At 34.7% G+C, this 25,474-nt stretch overlaps 3 protein-coding genes across 4 annotated transcripts; all 3 read left to right on the top strand.

The window, feature by feature from the left end:
• The first annotated feature begins 1,799 nt into the window (after window positions 1-1,799).
• On the top strand, window positions 1,800-6,946 carry LOC108996931 (vacuolar protein sorting-associated protein 2 homolog 2). The gene is made up of 11 exons (XM_018972977.2): window positions 1,800-2,079; window positions 2,459-2,503; window positions 4,340-4,374; window positions 4,457-4,507; window positions 4,888-4,992; window positions 5,074-5,145; window positions 5,519-5,590; window positions 5,977-6,057; window positions 6,159-6,194; window positions 6,302-6,360; window positions 6,662-6,946. Exons 1-11 carry the CDS (start codon window positions 2,046-2,048, stop codon window positions 6,720-6,722), a joined length of 651 nt encoding a protein of 216 aa, XP_018828522.1. The 5' UTR covers window positions 1,800-2,045; the 3' UTR covers window positions 6,723-6,946.
• Window positions 6,947-9,488: 2,542 nt separating this feature from the next.
• LOC108996933 (protein LSD1-like) lies at window positions 9,489-20,570 on the top strand. 2 transcript variants are annotated; one of them, XM_018972980.2, is made up of 8 exons: window positions 9,489-9,741; window positions 9,875-9,941; window positions 11,422-11,535; window positions 15,447-15,557; window positions 18,796-18,908; window positions 19,741-19,821; window positions 19,940-19,993; window positions 20,144-20,570. In XM_018972980.2, exons 3-8 carry the CDS (start codon window positions 11,424-11,426, stop codon window positions 20,183-20,185), a joined length of 513 nt encoding a protein of 170 aa, XP_018828525.1. In that variant the 5' UTR covers window positions 9,489-9,741; window positions 9,875-9,941; window positions 11,422-11,423; the 3' UTR covers window positions 20,186-20,570. The 2 variants fall into 2 exon arrangements, with proteins under 2 accessions (XP_018828525.1, XP_035544346.1); XM_035688453.1 differs by having other exon boundaries at window positions 9,843-9,941; window positions 20,144-20,552.
• An 882-nt stretch (window positions 20,571-21,452) lies between these two features.
• LOC108996932 (CASP-like protein 1B2) lies at window positions 21,453-22,722 on the top strand. The gene is made up of 3 exons (XM_018972979.2): window positions 21,453-21,749; window positions 21,836-21,959; window positions 22,176-22,722. The coding sequence occupies exons 1-3, from the start codon at window positions 21,517-21,519 to the stop codon at window positions 22,416-22,418; spliced, it is 600 nt and encodes a 199-aa protein (XP_018828524.1). The 5' UTR covers window positions 21,453-21,516; the 3' UTR covers window positions 22,419-22,722.
• Window positions 22,723-25,474: the final 2,752 nt, after the last annotated feature.

The following is a 25,474-nucleotide window of genomic DNA, read 5'->3' as shown; positions in this document are numbered from 1 at the left end:
AGAAAAGTGCTCGTTAGGCATGTTTAGTGAGGTGAGTTTCCTTGCTCACCCGTGATTTGGGAGGGGTGAATGCTCTCCAGGTTTGTTGCCCACCCTGGGTGTTCCTGTGAAAGACATAGTGCCCGCTCTTGGGGCGAGCTGTGGTGCTCACCCCTTCATGCTTGTGATCCGTAGTGAATTAAAATAAATAAGAGACACATCCAAAAGGTAATGAGGGACTTATCTTCACAGATGCTTTGGCGTGGCATAGGGAGCTTCCTCACTAGAGGTGCTCAATGTGGACTGGGCTAGGAGCTTCCTCACTAGAGGTGCTCAGTGTGGACTGGGTTGCGTCTACGGTGGAGGAATGAGAAAGCTTACTCTATTTCAACCGTTAATTGGAAAAAACCATGTCCATCCGTGTTGGAATTTGGTTGGATAGGTAGATCTTGACATCATATGATAGGGAGTCACAATTCAATGGCCTCTGAGTGAGATGGTAGTATTGGCAACATGGAGTAACGAGAGCAGCATGGGGCATTGGCTTTTCCCGATATGTCACGGGGGTGATCATAAAACACCATTTCGAGTTCCATAAAATAGAGGAATCCAACGTCGCTTTGGCGAGTGGTTAAGGTGTGTGCCTGTTAAGGTGTGTGCCTGCTAAGTACATGGGGTTTGCTCACGGTGGTCTTGGCACCTGGTCATGTGTGGAGCTATCGTCCACCGGTGGACGATCTAGGAAGCAACTGGAACTCTATTTCTCCTTTCCTGCTATAACATTATGTTTGAGTGCAATGCCTCTTTTACGTTGAACTAGCTTTCGTTGGGTTATGCGACCTACTATTCTAAGAGTGATTTATCATTCTTATAGACGACGCTAAACTGTTGATGCTTTTTCTTCGATGTGATTAGAGCCCAACAATACGGTTAAATGACCAATGACGATGGCTCAGACTTTGATACGGTGCTCGGATGTCATCTATGAAATAAATAGTAAACAAAATATATAAATTGTAAATAAAGAGAAAGATAATGAGATTTACGTAGTTTGACATAAAAATCTACATTCACAAATTATATGAGGGTAAAATTTATTATATTAGATAATTTTACAATCTCTCGTAACTTTTTGTAATACTCAATATAATAAAAAAAGTAAAATTTGATAAAGATTGAAGAAGATGCCGTCCCAATAAAATTCTGAAGCCAATAAAGATTATTGATTTGAAGAGATTTCCTTCATTTTTTATTTTTATAAATATTTTTTTTATTTGGAGTAATTGAGTGCTATAGGCTTTAGACTAGACCCTTTTATCTTTTGATATCCAACATATTCAACCTATATTCTTTTGGACGCTGCCAGGGGCACCACCCAACTTGTACTGCTGGACGTGAAGCCAGTGTAGTTGGAAATTTTTTTCTATTTTCATAACATCTTTAATTATTAAAAATAAAAATACACAATTTTATTAATAATTATTTTTTTAATTATTAAATAAACAAAAATAAAAAGCCAAGTGGTCAAATCCAACTATACAAGTTGAGCGGCTGACTATCATTTTCTTTTTTGTTAAATAATATTATCATTTTATTTTTATTTTATTATATAAGATGTGATATTTTTATTTTATGTAATAAAATAAAAGTATGATATATATAGTTTAATCTAAAATAACAAATATTTGAACGGAAAGGGTCGAAGGCAACGAAAATATGTTGTGAATAAAAAAATAAAAAAGAACCATCGGGGGGCTGTTTAGTAAAAGCGTATGGATAACGGCTAGTTGGCTGATTACCGTTGAATGGACACGCGGAGAAGCGGAACGCTCCCCGAGGCCCATACTGAGTATACTCCCCCTCGAGTCTCCACTCAAAAACAGCACTTTTAGAAGATTCGGAAAATGAAAGAGCTGCTCTGAAGATCTGAGAATCTCAAGGAGCCGATCCACTCTTTCACTTCGCTGGAGATTGCGTAAGGAGAAGCTTCCACTTCTTTGCACAACTTCAATTATACAACTAGGGTTTTCATCAAATTGTTCGAGCGCGGAGCCGGGGGGCAAATCATGAACATTTTCAGGAAGAAAACCTCACCCAAAGGTAGGTACACGCTTTTAATCGAAGTGCTTTTACTTTTACACGACCAAAGACATAAGCATTTTTTCTGAATCTCCATTGGTTCTCTTTTTTTTTTTAAAAAAATAGAAAATAAAAATAAAAATCTGTTATCTGCCCTGGAAACAAAAGCAATATCCCCTTCTTTTAGAAGTGGTTGTTTATTTTAATTTTTTTTTACCTAGTTTGGTTCCTAAGGAATTGTAGGAGAATCAAATCTCATATTTTCGAACCCGAAATAGCAATTTTGCTCTTGTTCGAATTTTCTATCCGACCCAATGGAGGTTTGGTTTTCTTATCTAACATATTTTCAGCTTATTTTCCTTGTATTGAATCGTCATAAAATGAATTTCTGTTTCGGCAGATGCTCTGCGAACAAGCAAGAGAGAAATGGCCGTTGCCACAAGAGGTATATATGTTATATTGCCTTAACACTAGATTCTTTTCTAAACGATCGCAAATGCCTTGATCTTTTTTATGCATTGTATTCCCCACGATAGTAAAAAAATGATGGAAATCATCATCTCAGAGTTGGGTAGTTAGTTTGAGCGCTTGAATAATCGCTGATAAATTTGGCAGCCAAGTGATAGCGATGTTGAAATTTACAATAGAATTGGACCTTCCAATGCAGGTATAACACTGGAGAAGATCTTTATTGTCACATAACTTGAATAAACTTTGCACTAGTGGTTGAGTCCAAAACTCCACTTGGAAATGCCTTTAGTCATTAATTAAGTCAGAACTAGTTTTGGTGAAGAAAATTAAACAATTTTTAAGAACCTATTGCGGTTATAATTCTGGAAAACCTAATTTCATGTTATTGTCTCATATAGTCAATCTTCCTATCTTTAGTCTGGTCTAACCTTGTCAAGTCTCGCTTTTACCATGCTTGAGCCCAGTTTGTTGCAAGAATTGTCTGAATGCCTTTGTAACTCCAACATACAACTTAAGTTCTTCATTATATGCTGAATCTAACTTTTCACTGGTGAATGAGCTCAAAACTCCATTAGAGAAATACCTTTACTCATTAACTTATAAAACTTTTTCTTGACAAATATCTGAATAAACTTTTTTTCATGGAATATTCTAACGCATTAACATTCTCCCATAGTATTAAAATTATATATATATATATATATATGACATAATAGGGATAGATCTCTTTCATGAAGGTGTGTTATGCATTCAAACGTTTTCAGTTGAAATAAGAATCTTTATTCCAGACCTATTATTGATCTTAGACTTGAACTATAACTGCTTAGGGAAAAAAACACTATCTGCATATAATATTAATGATGTAAATGAGTTTTATAGTCACTTGAAACAAAATCAAGATTTAAGAAGAGCAAGGAGTTAAAAGCATCTTACTTGGGCAATCAACTATGACGCAAAGGGAGGTAAGGTAGTACAAGTCGAGGGAGGACTAGAGGGAGGGCAGGACTTGCTTTGGGGTAGTTACAGTGACTTGCAAGTGGAGTACCATTCGGGTGGAGTATTAGTCTTGTGGGAAACAAGGTTCCCAAGGGGTTGGGGTAGTTACAGTGACTTGCTTTGCTTTGAGGAGGCGTGTGTTGTCCCAATCGGGCTTGGTGTATATTGGATAGGTTTCTAATTTCTCCCTCTTGGGCGATGTTCCCTATTACGGCCTTTCTGTTCACTACGGGCTCTCTATTATTTGCTAGGTGTTTTCTCTTATATACACCTAGTGTACTTGGATGCCCATGGATATTAATAAATATTACTTATAAAAAAAAATGAGATTTATAAGCTAGTTTGTTACAGCCTTAGATAGTTATTTTGATCTTAGTGTGCATCTTTACTGCTACATTTAGAAAGGTGAAAGGGTTTTTCCCAAAGTAGGAAAAGTAATAATATAATTAGTGATAGGAAGAGAATCATTTGACCAACTACTTTAGTTGGTATGACAGAATCTTTCAAGTATAATAGGAAAATTTTGAAAAATAAGTAATGTTTTTGTGCCATACTAATATTTTGCAAGTCACTCAATGGTACTTAAATGCTAGATGTTCATTAATAAAGGAAGACTGCAAAGTACAAAGTTATCACTTAAGTTTTATCTTACTGCTTATGACATGGTACTTAAGTGCTAGATGTTCATTAATAAAGGAAGACTACAAAGTACAAAGTTATCACTTAAGTTTTATCTTACTGCTTACTTATAAAAAAAAAAGTTTTATCTTACTGCTTATGACATGTAACTTGCTGATGCACCTTCTTTTTTTAGGTATTGAACGGGAGATTGCATCTCTTCAATTGGAGGTATAAAACTATAGTCAGGCTCATTTCCTTCTATAGTTACATTTCTTTTCTCCAATTTTAACTCCATGGCATGCAATTTCAGGAGAAGAAATTGGTGGCCGAGATTAAGAAAACCGCTAAAACTGGAAATGAGGCAAGTTTATTTTCCTCGTTAAATAGCAGTTTCATACAACAAATGGGCATACGCTCTGAATTGATCATAAATTGACTGCTGAAACATCTGTCATTTGTCAAACTATATGTGAATTGTACTGAATTTAACCTTGGGCACATGGCATCAACTTAGGAAGTAAGGTGTGACTATCAACAAACAGAATTCTTACGGGTTTGAAAATTGATATATAGCTCAACTTTACCTTATTAAGAATTTTACATGTGTTGATTTTAACATATATCGTGAGTGAGTTTTCGAGGATGTGTGGGTCCTGTCAAACTTTAACCTGGCTGACATGTAACAAATATAGCATTTTCGTCTGCCAATGTTGGTATTAGTTATCTGTTTGTAACATCCAGGCTGCAACCAGAATCTTAGCTCGTCAACTTGTCCGGCTGCGTCAACAAATAACTAATTTGCAAGGGAGTCGTGCACAAATCAGAGGTGTAGCAACTCATACGCAGGTCACCATTTTACTTGCAAAACCTAGTGTTTACAAGTATATGAATTTTTTCCTTTTGCTTAGCATTGCCTCTCATCTGCAGGCATTGTATGCTAGCACTTCAATTTCTACTGGAATGAAGGGTGCAACTAAAGCAATGGTGGCAATGAACAAGGTATGTGTTTCAAGGGTTATTCTAGAAGATAAGACCACTTCTTATTCTAGAATTTCTCAATCCTGCTTAGGAGACATTCCATTACCCAAAACAATATTCCCATGGCTCACTGTTCAGTGAGGATTCTAGTATGGATTAAGAAGTATGCCAAATAATGCAGAGAGAGATTTTCTTGATGAGTTTGGAGTACTGTTTTCATTACTACTTTAGCGTACACATCAATGAACTGAACCTATGGTAATGAAGTCCTCTACATATTAATTTGTTTGCCACGATTTTGCTTTATTTGGCTTCTGTGCTCATGCTGGAAGAGTAAACCTGAAGTACCACTGTTTATAGTTTAGTGATATTATCAGTCTGCTTCTCTTTTCAGCAAATGGCACCAGCAAAACAAGCTAAGGTGATTAAAGAGTTTCAGAAGCAGTCAGCACAGATGGACATGACTGTAATATTCTCTCTCTCTCTCTCTCTCTCTCTCTCTCTCTCTCACACACACACACACACACAAAATGATGGTATCCTTGCAATTTCTCCTATATCTTGCCACAATTTTTCTCTGGCCATACGAGTGTCTGCAGATAATTTAAGCTCAAAGAAATTTTTCATTGCTACAGCTTGAAAACAACCGGTTTGGTTGAATTGTTATACAGTTCATCTGTAGCAAATGATTCCTACGCACTTTCTGTACAGAGATATGGTTACCTAGGGTCCTTGGTTTGAGATGTTCAAACATTATCTATCACACACTTTTTTTCCCGTGCTGCCATTTGCTTCATTAGAATGTTTTCTCTTGTAATATATGTGTTCTGTATTCTATTGTCACTTGTGCAGATAGAGATGATGTCAGAGTCTATTGATGAAACTTTAGACAAAGATGAGGCTGAAGAGGAAACAGAGGAGCTCACTAACCAGGTCGAATATTGACAGCCAGAATTTTTAGTTTTAATTATTTTCTTGAAGGGTCCATGGCATTTCCCTTCCCCTTGTAGCTGATTTCTATAGTCTATTTGTAGGTGCTTGATGAGATTGGTGTGGATATTGCATCCCAGGTTAATTTCTTTCTGATTTTTCTGTATTGCTTGAATTTCCTTGCCTGTTCTTGTTCCTCATTCTAAACAGTGTAAACTGAACAATTGTTTGATGTTTTTGTTAACAGTTATCCTCAGCCCCAAAAGGCCGAATTGCATCAAGGAACACTGAAAATGTTGTTACTCGGTATGCCTACTTACCTTTTTTCTTTCTCTGCTGTTAAATTATAAGTTGTGCATTCAATATACTCCTAAAAGTATGCAACTGTGATCTATCAAAAAAAAAAAGTATGCAACTGTGATTGCTTACATTTTCAGCTACCAATGAATTTCAAGGTTCATTTTATATGCTTCTTGTGTACTAGGTTTGCGTCCCTTTGCACTTTTAATAAAATTGTATATGTATATATATACCCAATTATTTTCACGTATCAAACTCGCATTAACAAGTGCTTTATATCCTAACAATATATGTTCTCCATATGCAGTTCTGAACCTCCTGATGTTGAGGATCTCGAGAAAAGATTGGCCTCACTTCGACGCATCTGATCTGGAAAGTGAAGTGGTGGGTCTTACTTATAGTAACCTTAGTGTAAATTTAATATATGCTCAAATTGAATCAAGCATGTGACAAGTAATATTCTAGCTCTAGTAGTACTGAACAACCATCAATATGATGAATCTTGAAGAGAAAGGACAGAAAAGATTTAAGTTAAATTTGTTGTTCGTCTAAAGTTGTTGGCCTGATTAATTTCATGGCCGTTGGTCAATTCATACAAGCCTACAGGCTTCTCACATGATATCTAACCAAAGGTTGGTTTGTTCGTTCATCATATCAACAACATGCTCGGAAATATGAAGAATAGGGGAGGATGGAAAACGATTTACAGTTCTGAACCTGGTAGCTAGCTAGCTAGCTGTTCAAAACCTCCTTGAAAAATATAACCTTTTTTTTTTCTCCTAATTCAACTCTACATATCCATGGTGTTAGGTTTGTGTACGAGGTTGTCTTATGTATAGTAGAATAAAGCAGGGAAAAGAGACAGGCGAACCTCACAACAAGGACTTGGCCTAGAAATAACTCCGACTTGGAGATAATCTTCACAATCGTTGTCAAGGCATCATAATTTAGGACGGCAATTGGGGCAGTTTTGCATGGACCAGACTTGGGTCCACTTGTTGAAATTGGATTCGTTGGATGTAGGATATGTATCCCACAACATACTCATGTATCCCATATGGGATACATGTCCCACATCTAATGGGTCTAGTTCTCGTTAAACTTGAGTTCAGTTTTTGTGAATATAGACTCTAACAAAATATGTCTTCCGACGATAGCAAAGAAATATATTTGTCACGAGGAATGAGAAATAGCATTTAAATAGGCTTAAAAGTTCTTTAATAAAAAAAATTAGGTTATTTAGATGTTACATATTAAAGTACTTTATTTTAAATAGATCTAACGTATGACATGAAACGATATCGGTTTATAAGTTTATTTTTGTGAAACCTCTATAACTCTTCTCAACTTCCAATAATTATCATAAACAATAATTCATGGATAAATGGCACAACTGTGGAGTTCAGCTCATTCTTATCAAGTTAATATTTTGATTCTTACATGGCAAGTGAAATCGATGGGTTTAAACCCTAAATAGGAATAATTAATTAAGCCATAAAGAGTTTTGTTGAAATGTAAGAAATTAAGAATGTTCATTTAAATTAATTTGTTCCATCTCTTTTGGTATTTGCTGATTGGATAGCTACTTCTAGCAGTCCACAATGATGGGATTGGGGAATCTTTTGTTTATCCAAAAGTTTTTTTTTTTTTTTTATAAGCATTTTGCTTATCCAAAGTTAAAAATATTGCTTTCGTCGTTCATATTTTTTTTTTGAATAAGAGATCATATTTTGTTGGAGTATTAGTTTTCTCTTTTTATTTCACGAGGTAAATTATTTATAATGGATTATGAACCTTTGCTCTTGTGCTCGGGAGCAACTTTCTATGCAAAAGAGGACCATTTTAAGGAAGGTTTTGTGCATAAACCTCTTGCATTTGAGGTGAAAAGGATAACCATATTGCCCGGTCCTAGCCAATTGTTAGAGGTCTATGCAAAAAGAGGAATATTACTCCATCTTACATTTGATCAATTTCACTCACATATGTTGACGTGATACATTTCAAGTGGCTACTTTTATGAATTATTTAAATGAAAATACTAAAAATGTGCTTCATAGTAGGCATGCATGATAGAGGATGACAAAATCTAGAATGAAGAAAAGTATTACTCATGCAAAAACAAATTGACTTTTTTTGTCTGGAATTATTCAAAGTGCATGGAGCGGGTGTTGTCTTCCAAGTGTTGTTTTGCTATCAAGTAGTGGACCTTGAGGTATCAATACCACCTTATCTGAGGGAGGATAAAGACCAAACTGGAGAATTTTGATTACCTTTGTTACCTGGTGCTTCCCAAAGCAAAAATAAAAGCTTATTTTGGTCCTACCAATCAGCATTGGAATGGATCATTTCAAATTTTTTGTATAGAATGGTAAAATTTTTCTAGTATATATATAGATTATTTTCAATAAAAAAAAGAAGAAGGTCGGGTCAGAATACTTGTTTCTTCCAAAACTATTTTTGGGTCGGGTGATCGGCCAAATGAAATACTCTACTTCCGGGTCGAGTTGGAGAACAGTCCTATATCCATCTTGACCTAGAATTTGATAGTCTTAAAAAGGAAAAACATTTGTTCGGGTATTTTGACTTGAAGAAGCTTTAGGAGATTAGATTCTTATATTGAAGGGTAAAAATTATATATTAGCTCCAAAAACTATGAATATATACCAAATTTAATTTTGAAGACAAAATCTTAAAAGTCAGGGAAGATGTAATAGTCTAAGCATAATTAACAAACTATGAAAATCTCAATTAAAATAAAAATAATACCACATTTTCTTTCGTATTTTCCTATTGTATCCAACATGATTAAAGTCTCCAAATATAAATACATAATATTTTCATATTATTTTTAAATTAATATTTATTTATATAATTTTAAACTCATAAAATGACATCTCAACCATATTTCCAGGTGATTGGCACCAAAAAAGTAAAAAATTAAATATCCAGATTGGTGTGATTCATCAAAAATAAATCTTACGATACAATTGAAAACATATTATGAATTGACGTACCACAATAAATAATATTAATTTTTAGGAAATATTTTTTATTTGATAATTTCACTAACGGTATGGTCAAGAGGATAAAATTAAACTTTCGGTAGATAAGGGGTAAGAATCTTCCAGGTAATAAAAAAACGCAAAAGTCAGGCCGAAAACCAGCAGCGCAGGAGGATCTTTCTTCTCCGTTTCTATCATTTCCCCCTCTTTCTTTCTCTCTCTCTCTCTCTCTCTCTCCCTCTCATCCTGCCTTCAAAACATTTACTAAAAAGAAAAAGAAAAGGAGACTTCGATCCAACCCTCTTTTTGTTTGGATCTCTTTCCGTTGTCTCAGCTTGTGAACCCTCACACCATTCAAATCTGTCCATTCTCGCCGCGGTTTCAGGTACTATCAATCTCGACTATGTTCCCAGAGCTTTCTACGTTTTATTTCAGATCGAATTCCTTGGTTTTGTGATTGATATCTTTTTCTTTTGGTTTCTTGAGGAAACTCTGGAATTTTGATTCTTCTTGCGCAGAACAATTATTCTGGTCTGTTCAAAGTACTTGTAAGGATTTGGGCGTTGGTACTCTGAAGCAAACCAGGTAAATTGTAATTAATCTGAGTTTGGATTATGCGATTTTGTGGTTCTGTGTTCAATTCTCCGATTTCAAACTTTCCCGGGCTATGACGTAATTGTTATTAGGGAATTAATATTTATTAGCGACTAGTGTGTATGCCATTGATTATTCCGTTCAGTTTTCTTATTTTAGTTTTTTTTTCTCCTTTGAATGGTATACCTGCCCCCAAACAAAACTACATAATTATCTGTCCAGAACTTTTAGACATTCGGAAAACAGCTTAAATATGAAATGTTGAGATGTACCTAGTTGTCTTTATCACAAGGATTATCACCTTTGGTTCCCTCTCCAGCTCCAGATCAGATCAGTGGGGAAAAAATTCTTTCCAAGGATGTACTGGGCTTGCCTTTTGAGCTTTGATGGCTTTACTCTTACAGCAAGGTGGGGAAACACAAAATGATGCCAGCATTAGAACATTACGGCTTATGGACATTTTAGTGGATCAATCGATGTTGAGATCCTTCTAATGGCATACATCTAATTAGTGTGAGGTGGAACGAATTACACATTTTAGGCCCCATCTATCTTGGTGATATTTCTTGTTTTTCACTTGCATCAACTATTAGGATAGACTTTCCATGATTTCCTTCTTGTGTTTGTACCAAATCTTGTTTCCAAAAAGTAAGCTCATGACCTACGGTCTCTTTGGTCTTAGCTTTGTTTGGTATGGCTTGTGCCATGCTTAAATATCATTGAGCTTATGTGGAGTAGGAGAGTCAGGGATAGATGGGAAGGTAAAGGAACTATGTTTTTTAGGGTGGTTCCATAATGTTTTATATAGTTCATTTGGAGGATAGATTGAGGGTTTTCAGATTTCACAACATGTACCGAAGATTGTGCTTTTGAGATTGCTTATCTCTTGGTTATCAATGGATTTATGGTTTCATTTTACTCTTGTTTTTCTTTTTTTTCTTTTAGGCATATATTGAAGCTTAATTAGAGATATTGTAATATTTGTTCCCCCTCCTTTATGGGGTGTGGCTTGCCTTGTACACCATCCTCTTAATCAAGTTTGATCCTTCTTCATTTTTTCTATATTTATGGGATCTTGTGGAAAAGATGGGCCTTGTCTCTTACCTCTGTAGAATGTCGATGTGCATATTTAAAACTCAAGCTGTAAGGTGCCTTAATAAAATGTTAATGGTTTGGGCACTCATCTGTTCTTTAAGAATACTTTTTATTACTTAATTCTAGTAATTGTTTTTTGACAATTCTATCTGAATTTCCTTTTTTTTTTTTTGTTGTTTAAATTTCTTTGCTCTTGATAATGGATACTCTTCAAAAAATCCTTTTAAGTTGCAGAAATTTGATTGAATTAGATTGATGGTATCGGTTTCAAAATCATTTTCAACAGCATTGCTTAGGAAGAACTCTGAACTTCACTCATGATAGTCATTCAGCCTCTCCATATGATGTCTTTATGTGACTTTATTTAACATTGCAGCTATGCAGAGCCAGCTTGTCTGTAGTGGATGCAGGAGCATTCTTCTTTATAATGGAGGAGCTTCTAACGTCTGTTGTGCATTATGCAATGCAATAACCTCAGTCTCTCCTTCCGGTATTTTCTTTGTCATTCTTTTGTATCATTGCAAATTTGCAGCCATTTATATGACTTTTTGGACTAAGTTATTAACTTTGAATGTGGGTATGCTTGATTTGAAAGTTCCATCATCAATGACCTTGGGAAGCACTAGCCATATATTTTGCTTGTACTCCAAAAATACTAGTAAAGATTACACTGGACTGCTTTTGCGTTATTATAAAGTCCAAAAACTTTTCCCTTCCAGGCAATATAGAATCTCTCTTTTTTTTAAAGGTTAATATAGAATCTCTTTAACCAAGCTCTTATTCTCTACCATCCTATACATTTGTTACCATTTTCTCCACTTAAATCCTTGATGTCCTCATTAGGTCATTCTATTGTGGCAAGGGTCAAGTTTCACTTCTGGTGGGAATTTCTTTGATGGCATTTCTAATGACCCAATTAAACGCTAGTCACATATGAGCTGATACTCCAAAAGGACTAGTCAAGGTTACAATGTAAGCCCAATAGAATTATTATAAATCCAAAGCCCAAGAAGTTTTCTTTCCCATGCAATGTCGGATATCATTTACTTCAGCTGTCATTCATCATCCATAGATCTAGGGTGTTACATTCATTTTTTAATTGAGAGAAATATATATTTTTTTTTATAAGTTAATTGAGAGAAATGTGTCAGTGGCTTATATCCATAGTAAGATAAGACACAATTGGTTTGGCTGAGTATTAATGGATGTGTATGTGAAATGTAGCATTTCCAAGTTAAAACTTGGAGGTTTAAGGCACTTATAGATTGCTTAAACAGATGTGGACTTGGACCCAAAGATGGCTATGAGGACTTAAATGCTATAGGGTAGGTGTGCATGATGGAAATCCAGCAAGGTATATGGAGAGAGAGAAATGACCAGAGCATTGGGGATAAGGAAAACAGTGGTGGATCTTAAGGAATTCCTCTTCAAAAGATGGTGCAGGAGCATTCTCATTTTGTTGTTTCTAATTCTAGTTTTCAGGATTTCTATACTCTTTGATTGTTTCCCTGTTAGGTGTTTTTCATGTATATTTTCTATGTACTCCAGCAACAATTTATTTGATGATCAATAACACTTAAATTCATAGAAAAAAAAGAATGGAAAAAGAGAAAATGCAGCAAGGTATTAACAAAGATTACTTGGTCGTAATTTCTATATGGTTTATTCCAGGGTTTGAACATTGAACCTTCTCTTGTTTACGTCTTATGTGCTTCGGCTATGCCTATTTTTTATATTAATAAGAATCTGTTTTACTCAAAATGATTTCAGGGTTTACACCATAGGAAAGATAACTCAATAAGGGCATTAGTCTATTATTAGCATTTGGCTTCAAAATTACTCCAAGTCTCTAAGCAAAACCTTAACAACTGCCTTTCTTGGTAATTGAAATACTGTATAAAATTCATCAACACATTATAATTTAGCCTCCAATTACTTATCAAAAACAAAAAGGAGAAAACTTAGCCTTCAAAGATGCATGAAACAAAATAAGATGGTTTTACATGGTTTATTGCCTTAACGTTCAATCATCATGAAATCATACAACCCAGTTTCTGAAACATGTTGATAATGCAAGACTTTATTCCAGTAATATCAATAATACGTGTACACTTTGCTAGACATTTGTTTTTCTACAAATTCCAGCTTTGTTGAAAAAACACTAACATGCATGCAACACTTCAAAATATTGTTCAAATATTCATACATCATAAAATCAAGTAATTTTGTGAAATTTATATTGTTGAGAGGTGAAATCAATCTTCTCATATTGCTGACGGATTGCTTAGAAAGCTAAACAGCACTCTTAAAGCGTTCCTATTCATCCTTTTGCTACTCTAAAACCTTAGCTCAGCATCAATACTATTAAACAACAGAATAGGAGGGAAACAAGGCCCTTACGTAGAGAGGTTTTTGTCAAAAACCTAGGAAAGAACCATGAGGGGTTGAATATGAATAGATGGAATCACACTGATTTGTGTGAGAGTTGATTTTTGCACTGGTGTTGATGTTGAAACCATGCAAGAAAGGTATAATAATTTATTAGAAAGGTTGTTTAAAAGCTATACTTAAGTCTTAGGAATCTTAGGAAACTTACTTAAATCATTGGAAAGGACTCGACAGCTAGGGCTTGTGTTAAGAAGAAGGTCTACGATTCTTTTTCCGGAAATTTTACAGCTCAAACAAAAATCTTTGAATTTTAGGAGTTGGAGGGGGGCGACAGTAAGGGAAAATAGTGGCCCAAGTTGAAATAATAAAAGATGGTGTCGAGCAATTGGAGTTTTCTTTGGCTAAAATGGTGCTGTGGGCAATATAGGGGTTAGACTCCCGTATCAGATTAGGTTTTCATGAGACAAGCTTGAAAAATCAACTCCTAGAATTTTAGGATGTGCTGGCAGATAATTAGGAGAGAGAAAAGTTCAAAATTTTAGGGTGTCCTAGCTATAAAATAAGGCCCTATACTATGGTCATGGGTGTGACAAAGAGAGACAGAATATGTACGAGTCTTCCTAGCATTCTTAGGGCTCAAATAATGCCCCAATATGATGTCATATTCTATTAACATCACTTGCAACTAGTATGGACTTCAAGTATTTATAAGCTCTAAAGCATTACTTAGCTCATCAAGAAATGCCTTCTGTCCAGCCATAGTAGCTGTTAGTGTAGACCAAAAACTAACTTACCCAATTGTGTTCTCTGAACCCCATCATCACATCCTCTGCCTCTATTCCTATAATTGCCTAATCAAGTGTTGCCAGAATTCAGTTTGAATAATTCGTGGGTCACCATCATGCCACTCTGTTGATGTGACAATGTTTAAAACCCTAGATCAATGCTTGTTTAAAATGATAAAATATCCAAGAGTTATTGAACACTGCCACATCAGCAGAATGAGATAATGATGGGATGATTGTATAGTTTCTAGCATTACTCCTAGATTATGCTTCATTTTCAATTTGGCTTGATAAACTCCTCACTCCTTGCTAACCTTTTGAGAGTCATTGATCATGTGCAATTGTCATGAATTAAACTTGTGTACTTTTTGTAGTAGGGCTATGCCTATTTCTATATCAATAAAATATCTTCTTGTCAAAAATAAAATAAAATAAATAAACTTGTGTACTTAAAGCTACGATTATCCCAAAATACTTTGCTCCTGTCCTCACTGCTGTGTATTTAGCATATGTACGTTCAATTGCTCACTTTTAAGGTGGTAATCTCCGAGAAGTTTTTGGTCCCTTTTTTCTCTCAATCAATTTGCGACACAAAAGTGTAATTCCATTAGAGACAAGGGATGAGAACTCATCATCCAATATTAATGTCTCTTCTTGCTTAGTTCTTGATATCAGTATCTAACATTCATAAGTCTTCAAAAGTGAAGGTCAAATTCCACCATAGTTTTCTAATTATACCTTTTAGGCATGCTGTCAAAACACCTTGCTAAGCACTGCATGGACTCAGTGACCACCTACCTAATGGCATAAAGGTGCCGTATCCAAATTATAATTTACTCATCATTTTTGCTTGTGGCATTATCTTTAGTAATCTTGACCTCAAAAAAGCATTGCTCTTTTTGTATATCTTTAGGCAGTTTGCATTCACTGATCCTTGACCATGAGCTCACATTCACGAATAACAAGAGGATCATGAAGTTTCTAAACCCTTTATATAAACATGTGTATGTCCTCAAGATTCTATGTAAAATGAGGGAGACTGATATGGTGGTTGGCAGAATGGATAGTATGGAGGGAATTAGTGACTTCATGCTAAAATGTGCAGAGCATTAAATGTTGACATTTATGTGGGGGGCAGAAACTAATTGGTTGTATTTAACATATACACATGCCTATGGTAGGAGAGTTTTGGGGTTCGATTACCTATGCTTGTATATTAATCTTGCAGGGACGGAAATGGCTCAACTTATATGTGGAGGTTGCAGGACATTGCTAATGTATACACGCGGGGCAACAAGCGTGAGATGCTCCTGCTGCCACACAGTGAACCTTGCACCAGGTACAATCTATATGCTCCTTGTGCATTAGGTGTGAATTGTACAAGATTTTATTATAATCTGCCAGCCCATTTCATACTCAAATAGTGTGTAGCTGCAAGTTGAGATTCATGACTGGAAAAGTTTGTGATCTGCCATACTATATTGTAATCCTCGAATATTGTGCTTTGCAATATAGCAAGATTCCTTGTCTTGTTTCCCTTTTCTCACAAATAAACAAGTTATCCCCCTTGCAATTACTATGTGGAACTCTAATAATTGTTGAGAAATGCTTGGTTTATAAAGAGATCTTACAAAAGTAAGCTTACAAACTAACATGCTTTGATATGATACATTAAATTTTAAATCTCCTTTTTTTTGGTAAAGTAGATATGACGTATCACATTAAAACAAGTCAGTATGTAAACTTCATTTTGAAAGATCTCTTTGTAGATCTAATAGCACTTCTCATAATTGTTAGCAACAAGTTGGGGTACACATTTTTACAATCATAGTTGATGCAATTGTTTGCTTCAGTGTGAAACAATATAACAAGTTACAGCAATGAAGTCATTTAAATATACATCATGTTTTATAAATTTATGTAAATTTTAGAATAGAAAGACCTTTTCTTTATTATTAATTGGAGATTTAATTAAAAAAGGGAAAAGGCATAGCCTGAGTAGAATGGTGGTATACAAGAGGATACCTACTTAGAAATAGGAAAAGGGATGAGAAAACCATGAAAAATCAGCCTATACTATCTATAGAAGCTACTTAAAAAAAAAAAAAAAAAAAAACTATCTATTGAAGCTACCCAAAGGATCAAAGTATTAAGAAAGAAAGTTTAAGCTCCTCCAGCGTCTGCTCGCGATAAGCTTTTATCATGACTTAAATATCCAGTTTGAAACTAGAAGCTGAACCCTCCCATCCTCAAGTAGTGACTTGCTTCAATGGATGTAAAGGAACAAAGTGTTGAGCTACTGGGATAGAGGTGTTATTAATCTAAGCTAGTTTCAATTGTTGAGGGTGCGACTTGAGGGAGTGCCTGCTGCTTCCTGCCGTCTGGGCCCCTCCTGTTCGGTTCCTAGGGAGTAGGGTGCTCCTATAGTCACGCCTAGGTAGGGAAGCCACCTCCGATTGTCCCCTCCTACCCTTTTTATCCAGCAAGAAAAAAAAAAAAAAAATTGCTGAGGGTGTGATTGAGTGAAATTCTTAAGGCGATCAAATGTGGATAGTTATCATTGACTTAAACCTTTTAACTTGATTTCCACAAAAAACCAGGCATTTGAAAAATAGAATTGCACCACCAATCTTCTTGCTGCACTTAGAGGTATAGCTAGATTGCATCTAGCAATGGATAGCAAAAAAGTATCCTCTCCATCTGATTCTAAATCATCAGTAGTATATACTCATTTTTATGAATAGTAAAGGTACTGCATCTTATTAAAAGGTCCTTTTTTTTTATAAGTTTACAATTATATTAATAGAATAGGCATAGCCCAAGTACACAAGATGATATACAAGAGGAAGCATTTTATTAAAAAGTCCTAGGGGCACAACCTAGTATATGCTCCATAATTGAATGAAGTTCCTTCATTAGCGGATCTTATAGTTGTTCTTCTTTCTCCCCTTCAACCTTTTTTTCTTTGATAAATAATCGAAATTCATTAAAAACCAAATGGTGTACCCAAGTACACAAGAAGTATACAGGAAAACCACCTAATTAAAAGGAAAATAAAAACAACCAAACTAAGCCCTAACCCACAATGTCCTATCCCATAGAAACAAACTACCGTTTTAGATGGAGAGAAAGGAATGATTGATATCTCAAGGATTGCGAGCGGACTTAAAACCTTCTTCATGAATACTTTACTTTGTTGGGCCTTCAATAGATTGTAATGGACTGTGCTTCCATGATTTTTCCCATCTCTTTTTCTATTTTTGTTAGGGTCTCCTCTTGTATATTACCTGTGTAACTGGGTACGTCTTTTGCATTTCAATAGAATATATGAATACCTGTAAAAGTAAAAATAAAAAATATGACCACTAGCAATGTAACTTGATGGAGACAAGTGGCAATATTCATATAAAGTTTTAAAAGGCATGGAAAAGATATTTCTTATACCCAAACTTTAACTCCACATGTTAGATGATGCAGGGCCTACTTCGAAGCCTGCTTAAATTTAGTCGCACTCTAATTGAGCCATAATTTTTATGTACTTTTAAGTTAGTTAACTGGTAGTTTCATTTTATATATGTTATTTCCTATTGTTTTTAGAGTCAAGTCTTTTAAAGGCAGCACCCTTATAAAGTTATAAAATGCATGGAAAAGATCGAGTCTAACTTGCATAATTTAGTTGGAGTCTAGTGGAGTTTGAATCGCTTTGGTAGTTTTATTTTATATTTTTGGGTCAAATTTTGGTATTGAGTCCTAAGGGCCTAAATTTACAGTCCAAGTTTGAGTGTATGTAGGTTTATTAATTGAAGTCATATGTTCCCATTTTTGAAATCCAAACACTCTGAGAGTTAGGAATTACTGATAACTGTACTTAGTCTGGTGATCAAGCATTGTCTTTAGTTGTCTGTTATGGGCACCCTTGGTGCCATTTCTTTCTTTGGAATAATAGTCTCTTTAGACTTAGTTCACTGTGAGGTGGCCATGACACAGTGAACAAATTCTTTGCTAGAGTGATGCCGAGAAGGGTGGTTAACTTCTTAGCAAGTTGGAATGGCCTACGCGGTAATGCTCAGATCCTTGCAATATGAAATATGGTCCCAATTTATCTATGGTGTCTTTGGAGGGAGAGGAATGAGATAAGCTTCGAGGATCGTGAACGGTTAATGGACAAGCTTAGAACTCTTTCTTTTAGTAATTTATTCCATTGGTCGATTATAATAGATTTCAATGGCTTGAATAGCCATGATTTTCTTGTATCACTGGACACTCACGCGTAGGTCTCGCTCTTGTACATGTCCTGTGTACTTGGGTTATGTCTATTTATATCACCAATAAAATTCTTGTTTATTGATAAAAAAAATAGTTTTTAGAACCAAACACTGAAATCTACCACCAAACAGTAAACTACCTTTGGCAATGTTCCATAAAATTTCTCTGGTTTCATTAGTTTCCTATATATACATCTTGTCTTATTACATATATAGCATGGATGAATTGTAATAATTTCTTTTTATTATTTTAACTTTTGTTTCAAGCTTGTTTACTGACTTTTTTCTGTTTCGGTGGCTATGTGAAAAAAGTATCCAGCCAGGTTGCCCATGTTAGTTGCGGGAACTGCCGGACAACGCTCATGTATCCATATGGAGCTCCATCTGTTAAATGTGCAGTCTGTCATTATGTTACTAACGTTGGTGTAAGTATAATTTAATGTATCTTATCTCTATCAAAGAAATAATTATATAAAATTGGAATTTACTTCTTATTTTAGCTTCCAGGATTTACTTCTTAATACGTTCTCAAAATTTAGAAATACGCTTCAGTTTGGTTCCTATTGAGCTTTCAAACTTGCTACTTCATACTGAGCTTCTTATCCTCAGATTACTCAGTTTTTAAAAAGTAAAATAATTTGAGAAAACCTGTACAGTATGCTGTGCATAACGAGCTTAGCAATTTCAACTTTTGACTTGTGCAATTGTTGCCACAAGTGTACACACATGCATGGATGTACATCATATTCTGCTTTGTTTAAAGGAACTAATACATATACCTCTTTAGTTTTTATCGTTATGGAAAATGCTATATATCACACCCATATCCTATTTGTATCCTACTGTGTGACATGGCATTATACATCAACCCTTGACTTTTTTATTTTGAAAAGCAAAAATTTATTACTTATAAAATATAAATATATATATATATATATATATTTGATGGTTGCTGGTTGCTGGGCAATGCCATATCAACTTAAAGAAATGATTTGTATAAGCCCCACATAGACAAGTCCCGTGCAGTGCCTTTTATTCTTTTTTTGTGGGACCCACTTTTTTACAAAGGGTGTGTGCGGGGTTTGTCTATTTGGGGGTTGTTCTTAGTATTACTCATCAACATAATTTGATAGGAGTATGATGAGAGTATTATGGTATATAACATAACTCTATCATTATTGCTCTGTAGTTTATCATGGTGAATGCTGGCTCTCTCTCTCTCTCTCTCTCTCTCAAGCTTTCTTATACATCCTGCAGATTGCCAGTGCCAGGGTTCCAATTCCCATGCACAGACCTAATGGGACAGCCAACTCTGGAACAATGCCCTCCACTTCAACTGTAAGCTCTTCCTTCTTATTCTTTCTCTGTCTCTGTCTCTCTCTCTTAAACAAGGCTGACCACCATTAAGCTTTTGATTGCTCGATAATCTGATCGGTACATTCTCTCTCATTCTCAGAGCCAAACGGTGGTGGTTGAGAATCCGATGACTGTTGACAAAAGTGGCAAATTGGTATGTAATATACCCTGTTTTTATTCTCTCTCTCTTTCCATCTCTCTCTCCCGCTCCCCCCTCCCTCCCTTCCCCCTCCTTCAAACTCATTATACAATTTTCCTTTTGTGGGCAAAACAAGATGCGTTGATAAGATTCTGAATGTCACAGGTGAGCAATGTTGTTGTGGGGGTCACAACAGACAAAAAGTAATTCAATGGCATTCAGAGAACTATTGCTGCTGGTTTTATTTACAAGAAACAATCCAAGTCCATATTACGCATCAATTGGAAGATGGACGTGTGAGATTATTTGTGTATATGTTGGGGATTGCCACGATTGACATTAATTCGAGAAAATATTTCCAATATATAGTTCCTGAGAACTTATACGTGTGATGTACTATATTTTAAGAGTATAAGAAGAGAGAAAAGGTACCTGTGCTAGTACTCCCACACTGAACATTCTTTGCCACATTTAGCCGAGTGAACGTGCTTTTGAGGTTTATGTATCTTATTCAGATTCAAAATAATGTAGAAAACTGCTATTTTTTGTGACTGATAATTTCTTTCTTGGGCAAGTGATTAATTTGATTTCACATGATATTTGTTTGTGTTGGTATGAAGTAGGTTTAATGGATATATGTCGTCATAGTAATTTTTTTTCCTGGTTTGTATGCACCGATGGTACTTGAAGTTGGTTAGTTACAAACAAGGGGAGCTTGAAGGTTTTTTAAGTCCACGTCGTCATTTGGTGTAAACCTGTTTGCAGTCTTCTGCCAAAGACACTCCGGGGGAGAAAATATATTTGCAAACGTAAATTATGTAATCGTCGTGTAATCATTTTTAAAAAAGTGAATAAAATATGAGATTCACATAAAAAAAATTAATTTTTTAATAGTAAATTTTATTTTTTTTCAATGTGATTACGTGGTGTTTATATACTTTACGGTTGTTTGTAGAATTACTTGTGGTTCAAAACTTGAATGTTGACCCATGTCACATGTTTCATATTGTTGGATTTGCTCTTTGAAGAATGGCTAGGATTGGCTATTTGATGCTACGAAATTGAGTTGAAGCATGTTTTGGAAGTCTTGTTACGAAACTATGGGGAACAGCAACTTCTTCACCTTCCATTCCTGTAATCATGCAGTGCATTACAAGTAAACAAGATAAAAGGAAAAAAAAAAAATACATTCAGGAGATGGGGATCATGGAATAATTTTCTATGCAAGCGTTTTTTCTTTTGAGAGGAGAGAAAACAAAAAAGATTTTTCCAAACAACCAAGTCTCTTACAACACGCGTGGAGTTTACATTTTCCAAACCACTCAGCACCAACAACTGAATATCACAGGATGGTTAGACCACCCAAGAAATTTCACAAATGCTTACTTTTGCTTATTATGACTAAAAACAAATTAATAGTGTTTTTTTTAATCCCTTTATATATCTCTCCAGCAATCTATATTTAACCATCTCTCCTTGCTATCAGACTCAGTTCTCTCCATATATCCCCCTCACACACACACACACACACACATACAATGGCTGCACAGGATGGAGGAAAATCAGAAGTTGGTGTCAACTCTTCGCCTGCTCTAAAACCCAAGGATTGGGTCCTTTTGTCTCTGAGGTTGGTTGCATTCTTTGCCACGACGGCGGCAACTATTGTGATGGCACTCAATAAGCAGACCAACACTGTGGTGGTTGCCACCGTTGGTAACACCCCTGTAAAAGCTGCTGTCACTGCAAAGTTTCAGCAAACCCCAGCATTTGTGTTAGTCTTTGTTCCCCACGTTTCTTTATCTTTTCTATAGTTTGTGCACATAAACGAACAATTTTCCTTTTGTGCGGATACTGCAGGTTCTTTGTGGTAGCCAACGGAATGGCTAGTTTCCATAATTGCCTGATGATAGTGGTGGAACTTTTTGGGCACAAAATTGATTGCAACGGACTCCGCCTCGCAATCATTGCAATTTTAGACATGGTATATATATATATATATATATATATGTATATATATATTAGGCTGCTCTTTCATTATGAGATAATTTCATGAATGATTAATGAAGCATTTATAAGTAGAGATTATTAATTGGATTTACCTTATTAATTGTACCTTAAAAAGTAACTATACATGTGTTATTAATGATAATCATGATGAATGCAACATACATGTTGTAAATATTGTTGATTTGGACAGATGACAGTAGCGATGACATCGGCTGGGGATGGGGCGGCGACATTCATGGCAGAGGTAGGGAAGAATGGCAACTCTCATGCAAGGTGGAACAAGATCTGTGACAAGTTCCATGCCTACTGCGACCGTGGAAATGGGGCACTCATTGCTTCCTTCATTGGCCTCCTTATCCTTTTAATCATAAATGTCATGTCTATTAGCAAACTACTCAAGCCCAAACACACCACTTATATCGGAGTCCCTTAAGCTAGCATACATTCTGATCCTCTCTCTCTCTCTCTACCTTTTTTTTTGTGTGTGTGTCAATTTGCTGGCCCGTTGATTCTTTCTGTTTGTTGTTTTGAGCATACGCTTACTGTGATCTGTTTGTAGTGCAATGTAATGTAACCTTGTTTGGTTGTAATCCAAAACCTAAATATGACAATGGCTTTTAGTCCATGGGGGCAAGTATGAGAGGTACTTCTAAAATTATATTGTTTCTGAAGGACTCTGGCTGATTTCGTTATCTTGGTAGAAATCAAAAGTCTTTTGGTTCACCAATTGAAGAAAATCTTGTTTCTAACTACGAGGGAGTGAGGTGCATTCATGATTCAACTCTTGAGCAAACAAATGTCACACTTAAACAAAGTGAGAAGATAATATATATATATATATATATATATAGACACACACACACTAGCCGTGGAGTAACATGCGAGGCACGTTTGCTAAGTCGGGAGAAATTTTTTTTTGGAGATTTCTATTGTACCGAAAGGGCAAAAATAATATGTTTTTTAACATAAACTTGATTAATCAACAGTTTAATGCATAGAAGCAAAAAAGCTAATTATAGCAAGCATCTATGGGTAATGATAGGTAAGAGAAGTTTGATACAAGTTTTCAAAATAAAGTAACATACGCGTAATATGTCGACCATAGTTTGATATATAATTGATCATGTTGTGTCTTCTTCTATGGGATTAATTGACAGCATATTGAATCTTTTGTGGCGTTGTTGCTTGAGTTGATCTATGTGTGCACCAAGTTGAATCACCCATTCTTTTTGTGAAGTTTGTATTGCAATGTTCTCTAAATATGACAAATGCTCCTTGATGATATGAATTTGATGCTTATGTATGATTAGGAAAGAAAGAAATAATGTAAATGCAGAAAATTCAAAGTATGGTAAATGAATACAAATGCTATAATAGAATGTTAGTAGTTAGAGTGTTCTGGATGTTAAAGATAAAAATAATATTTAAATAGAATGTTTCTATATTTGGCTTGGAAATTAGATTGATTGAAATGTAGAAAATGAAAGAGTGATCAAGAAGAGAAATACTTAAAATTCAAGAAGAGAAGAGCTTGTAATTCTCTAATATTTTTATTCCAATTTTTTGAGTTCTTTCTTGTAAAAAAAAAAAGATTCTATGATTTGAAATAGTTATTGTATACTCCACGAAAATATGAGGATATAATTTAGGATTAAAACATAGACAGCGTAAAAGATAACTCTTGTTTCAAAAGAGAAGAAGATGAATAAGAAAAATTTTGATAAAATAATGGAAGAACATTATAATGATAGTTTTGTTTTATTTAAATTCCTTGGGGACGATTATAAGAACAAAAAATCAATTAAAGGGATTTCTTTCATAGTATCTACTAATAAAACATAAAAAATTAAATGCTCTAAACGAGATGAAAGGTCTAGCAATTTAGAAAAAAGAGATTGCAAGTGTCTCGTTAGATCATTTAATTTTTTACATTGTTGGATTGTTAGTTGAAGATATGAGAAATTTTTTTAATAGATTTTTTGTTCTTATCATCATTCACAGGGAATTTAAATAAATTAGAATGGACCATTTTTATAATGTTGTTATATTATTTTATCAAAATATCCATCATTCAACTTCCATTTTTTGGGGACGAGAAATATCAATAGTTTTTTTGTTTTACAATGGTGCTACATTTTACACAAAAAGAAAATTAAATGTATATTATAATTACACAATTACATTGCATATAGAACATTGTAATCTTGATAGGTTTGCTCTTTCAATCGAGCAACCACAACCTTGTCAAAATTATGCTGTATAAATTATTCATTTCTATCCTTTTAATTATTCAATAATGCAAGATCATTTACCATATCTGCATAACATTGCAATGTAAGTTTTATAGAATGATTGGATTATCTAACTTGGTGCAAAAATAAATGAGTTTCAACAATAACATCATAAAATATTCAATGTCCTACATATCCATGTTGTGAGTGACGAAACAACATCATGATCTACAAATACACATCTCCCTCAAACTGCTTACTATTGTTTTCATTACTTGATAAGACGTTGGTTAGATATATGTTCTTACTGAAAAAACACTATAATTTCAATTCCCATGTGTGGCCTTCTTGGCTCAACTTGTGTGAAGTTATGGTCTGTTTTAACTAATGTATGCTTGACTTGGTAATATACTAATATGATCTAATTATTGTGTATCTTTCAACTGTATTTTTTATCCCTTCATGTATTGGTCTTTGAGTTAAGAACTTTGGATAGTTGCCTACTTGTGTTGGGTTTTGTGTTGATGTATGTTAGGCAATATACTGCTCAATTTTGCCTAATCTTTGAATTTTTATATTGCATGTAGGGAGTTGTACTGTATGGGTTAATTGTGGTTAACCTAGTGTTTATGAGATTTGAAAGGATGTTGATAAGTGCATAATGTCAAATCTCGTTCAACAACACCTAAATTAGGGTAAAATCTTATTCATACATAGAGAACCTACAAAATTTTGCAACAAGGGGGAATATAATTCATATTTGTTTATAGTGGTGTGTTAGAGGAAAATGAATAATAGACATTTTAAGAATTGCGAGTGGATCTTGGAGGAGCTTAAAACTTCTTTATTACTTTGGTTAATCAATGGACTCTAATGAGTTGAGGTTCTAGTCTTTTAATTTTTTTTTCTTATTATTAGTTAATTTTTCCTTTTATATACTACTTGGGAGCTTTGGCCTATTTGTGGCCTGAGTTGGTAGTAATTTTACTTGAACAAAGTAGTAGATATCATTTCGGTAAATATGCGTATTTGGCCTATTTCTTTATGAAGCTAAAGTTATATAGTAAGAAGTTATCTGCTAGTAGTGATAATGAAATCTCTCAACTTCAAAATAGAATTGTTTACTAATTGTTTCAAGCCAAAATGATGTGGAATTTTTAGTTAGGAAAAAGAGTTCTTTCTAATGGATATTTATGCTAAAAAACCAAAGTGTTCTTGAATTTGGTTAATGCAAAACAAGGAACATCAATTCTACATT

The sequence above is a fragment of the Juglans regia genome, chromosome 3, assembly GCF_001411555.2.
Source record: "Juglans regia cultivar Chandler chromosome 3, Walnut 2.0, whole genome shotgun sequence".
Taxonomy (NCBI): domain Eukaryota; kingdom Viridiplantae; phylum Streptophyta; class Magnoliopsida; order Fagales; family Juglandaceae; genus Juglans; species Juglans regia.
The sequence above is the reverse complement of the archived record's forward strand: the minus strand, read 5'-3'. Positions and strand labels throughout refer to the sequence as shown.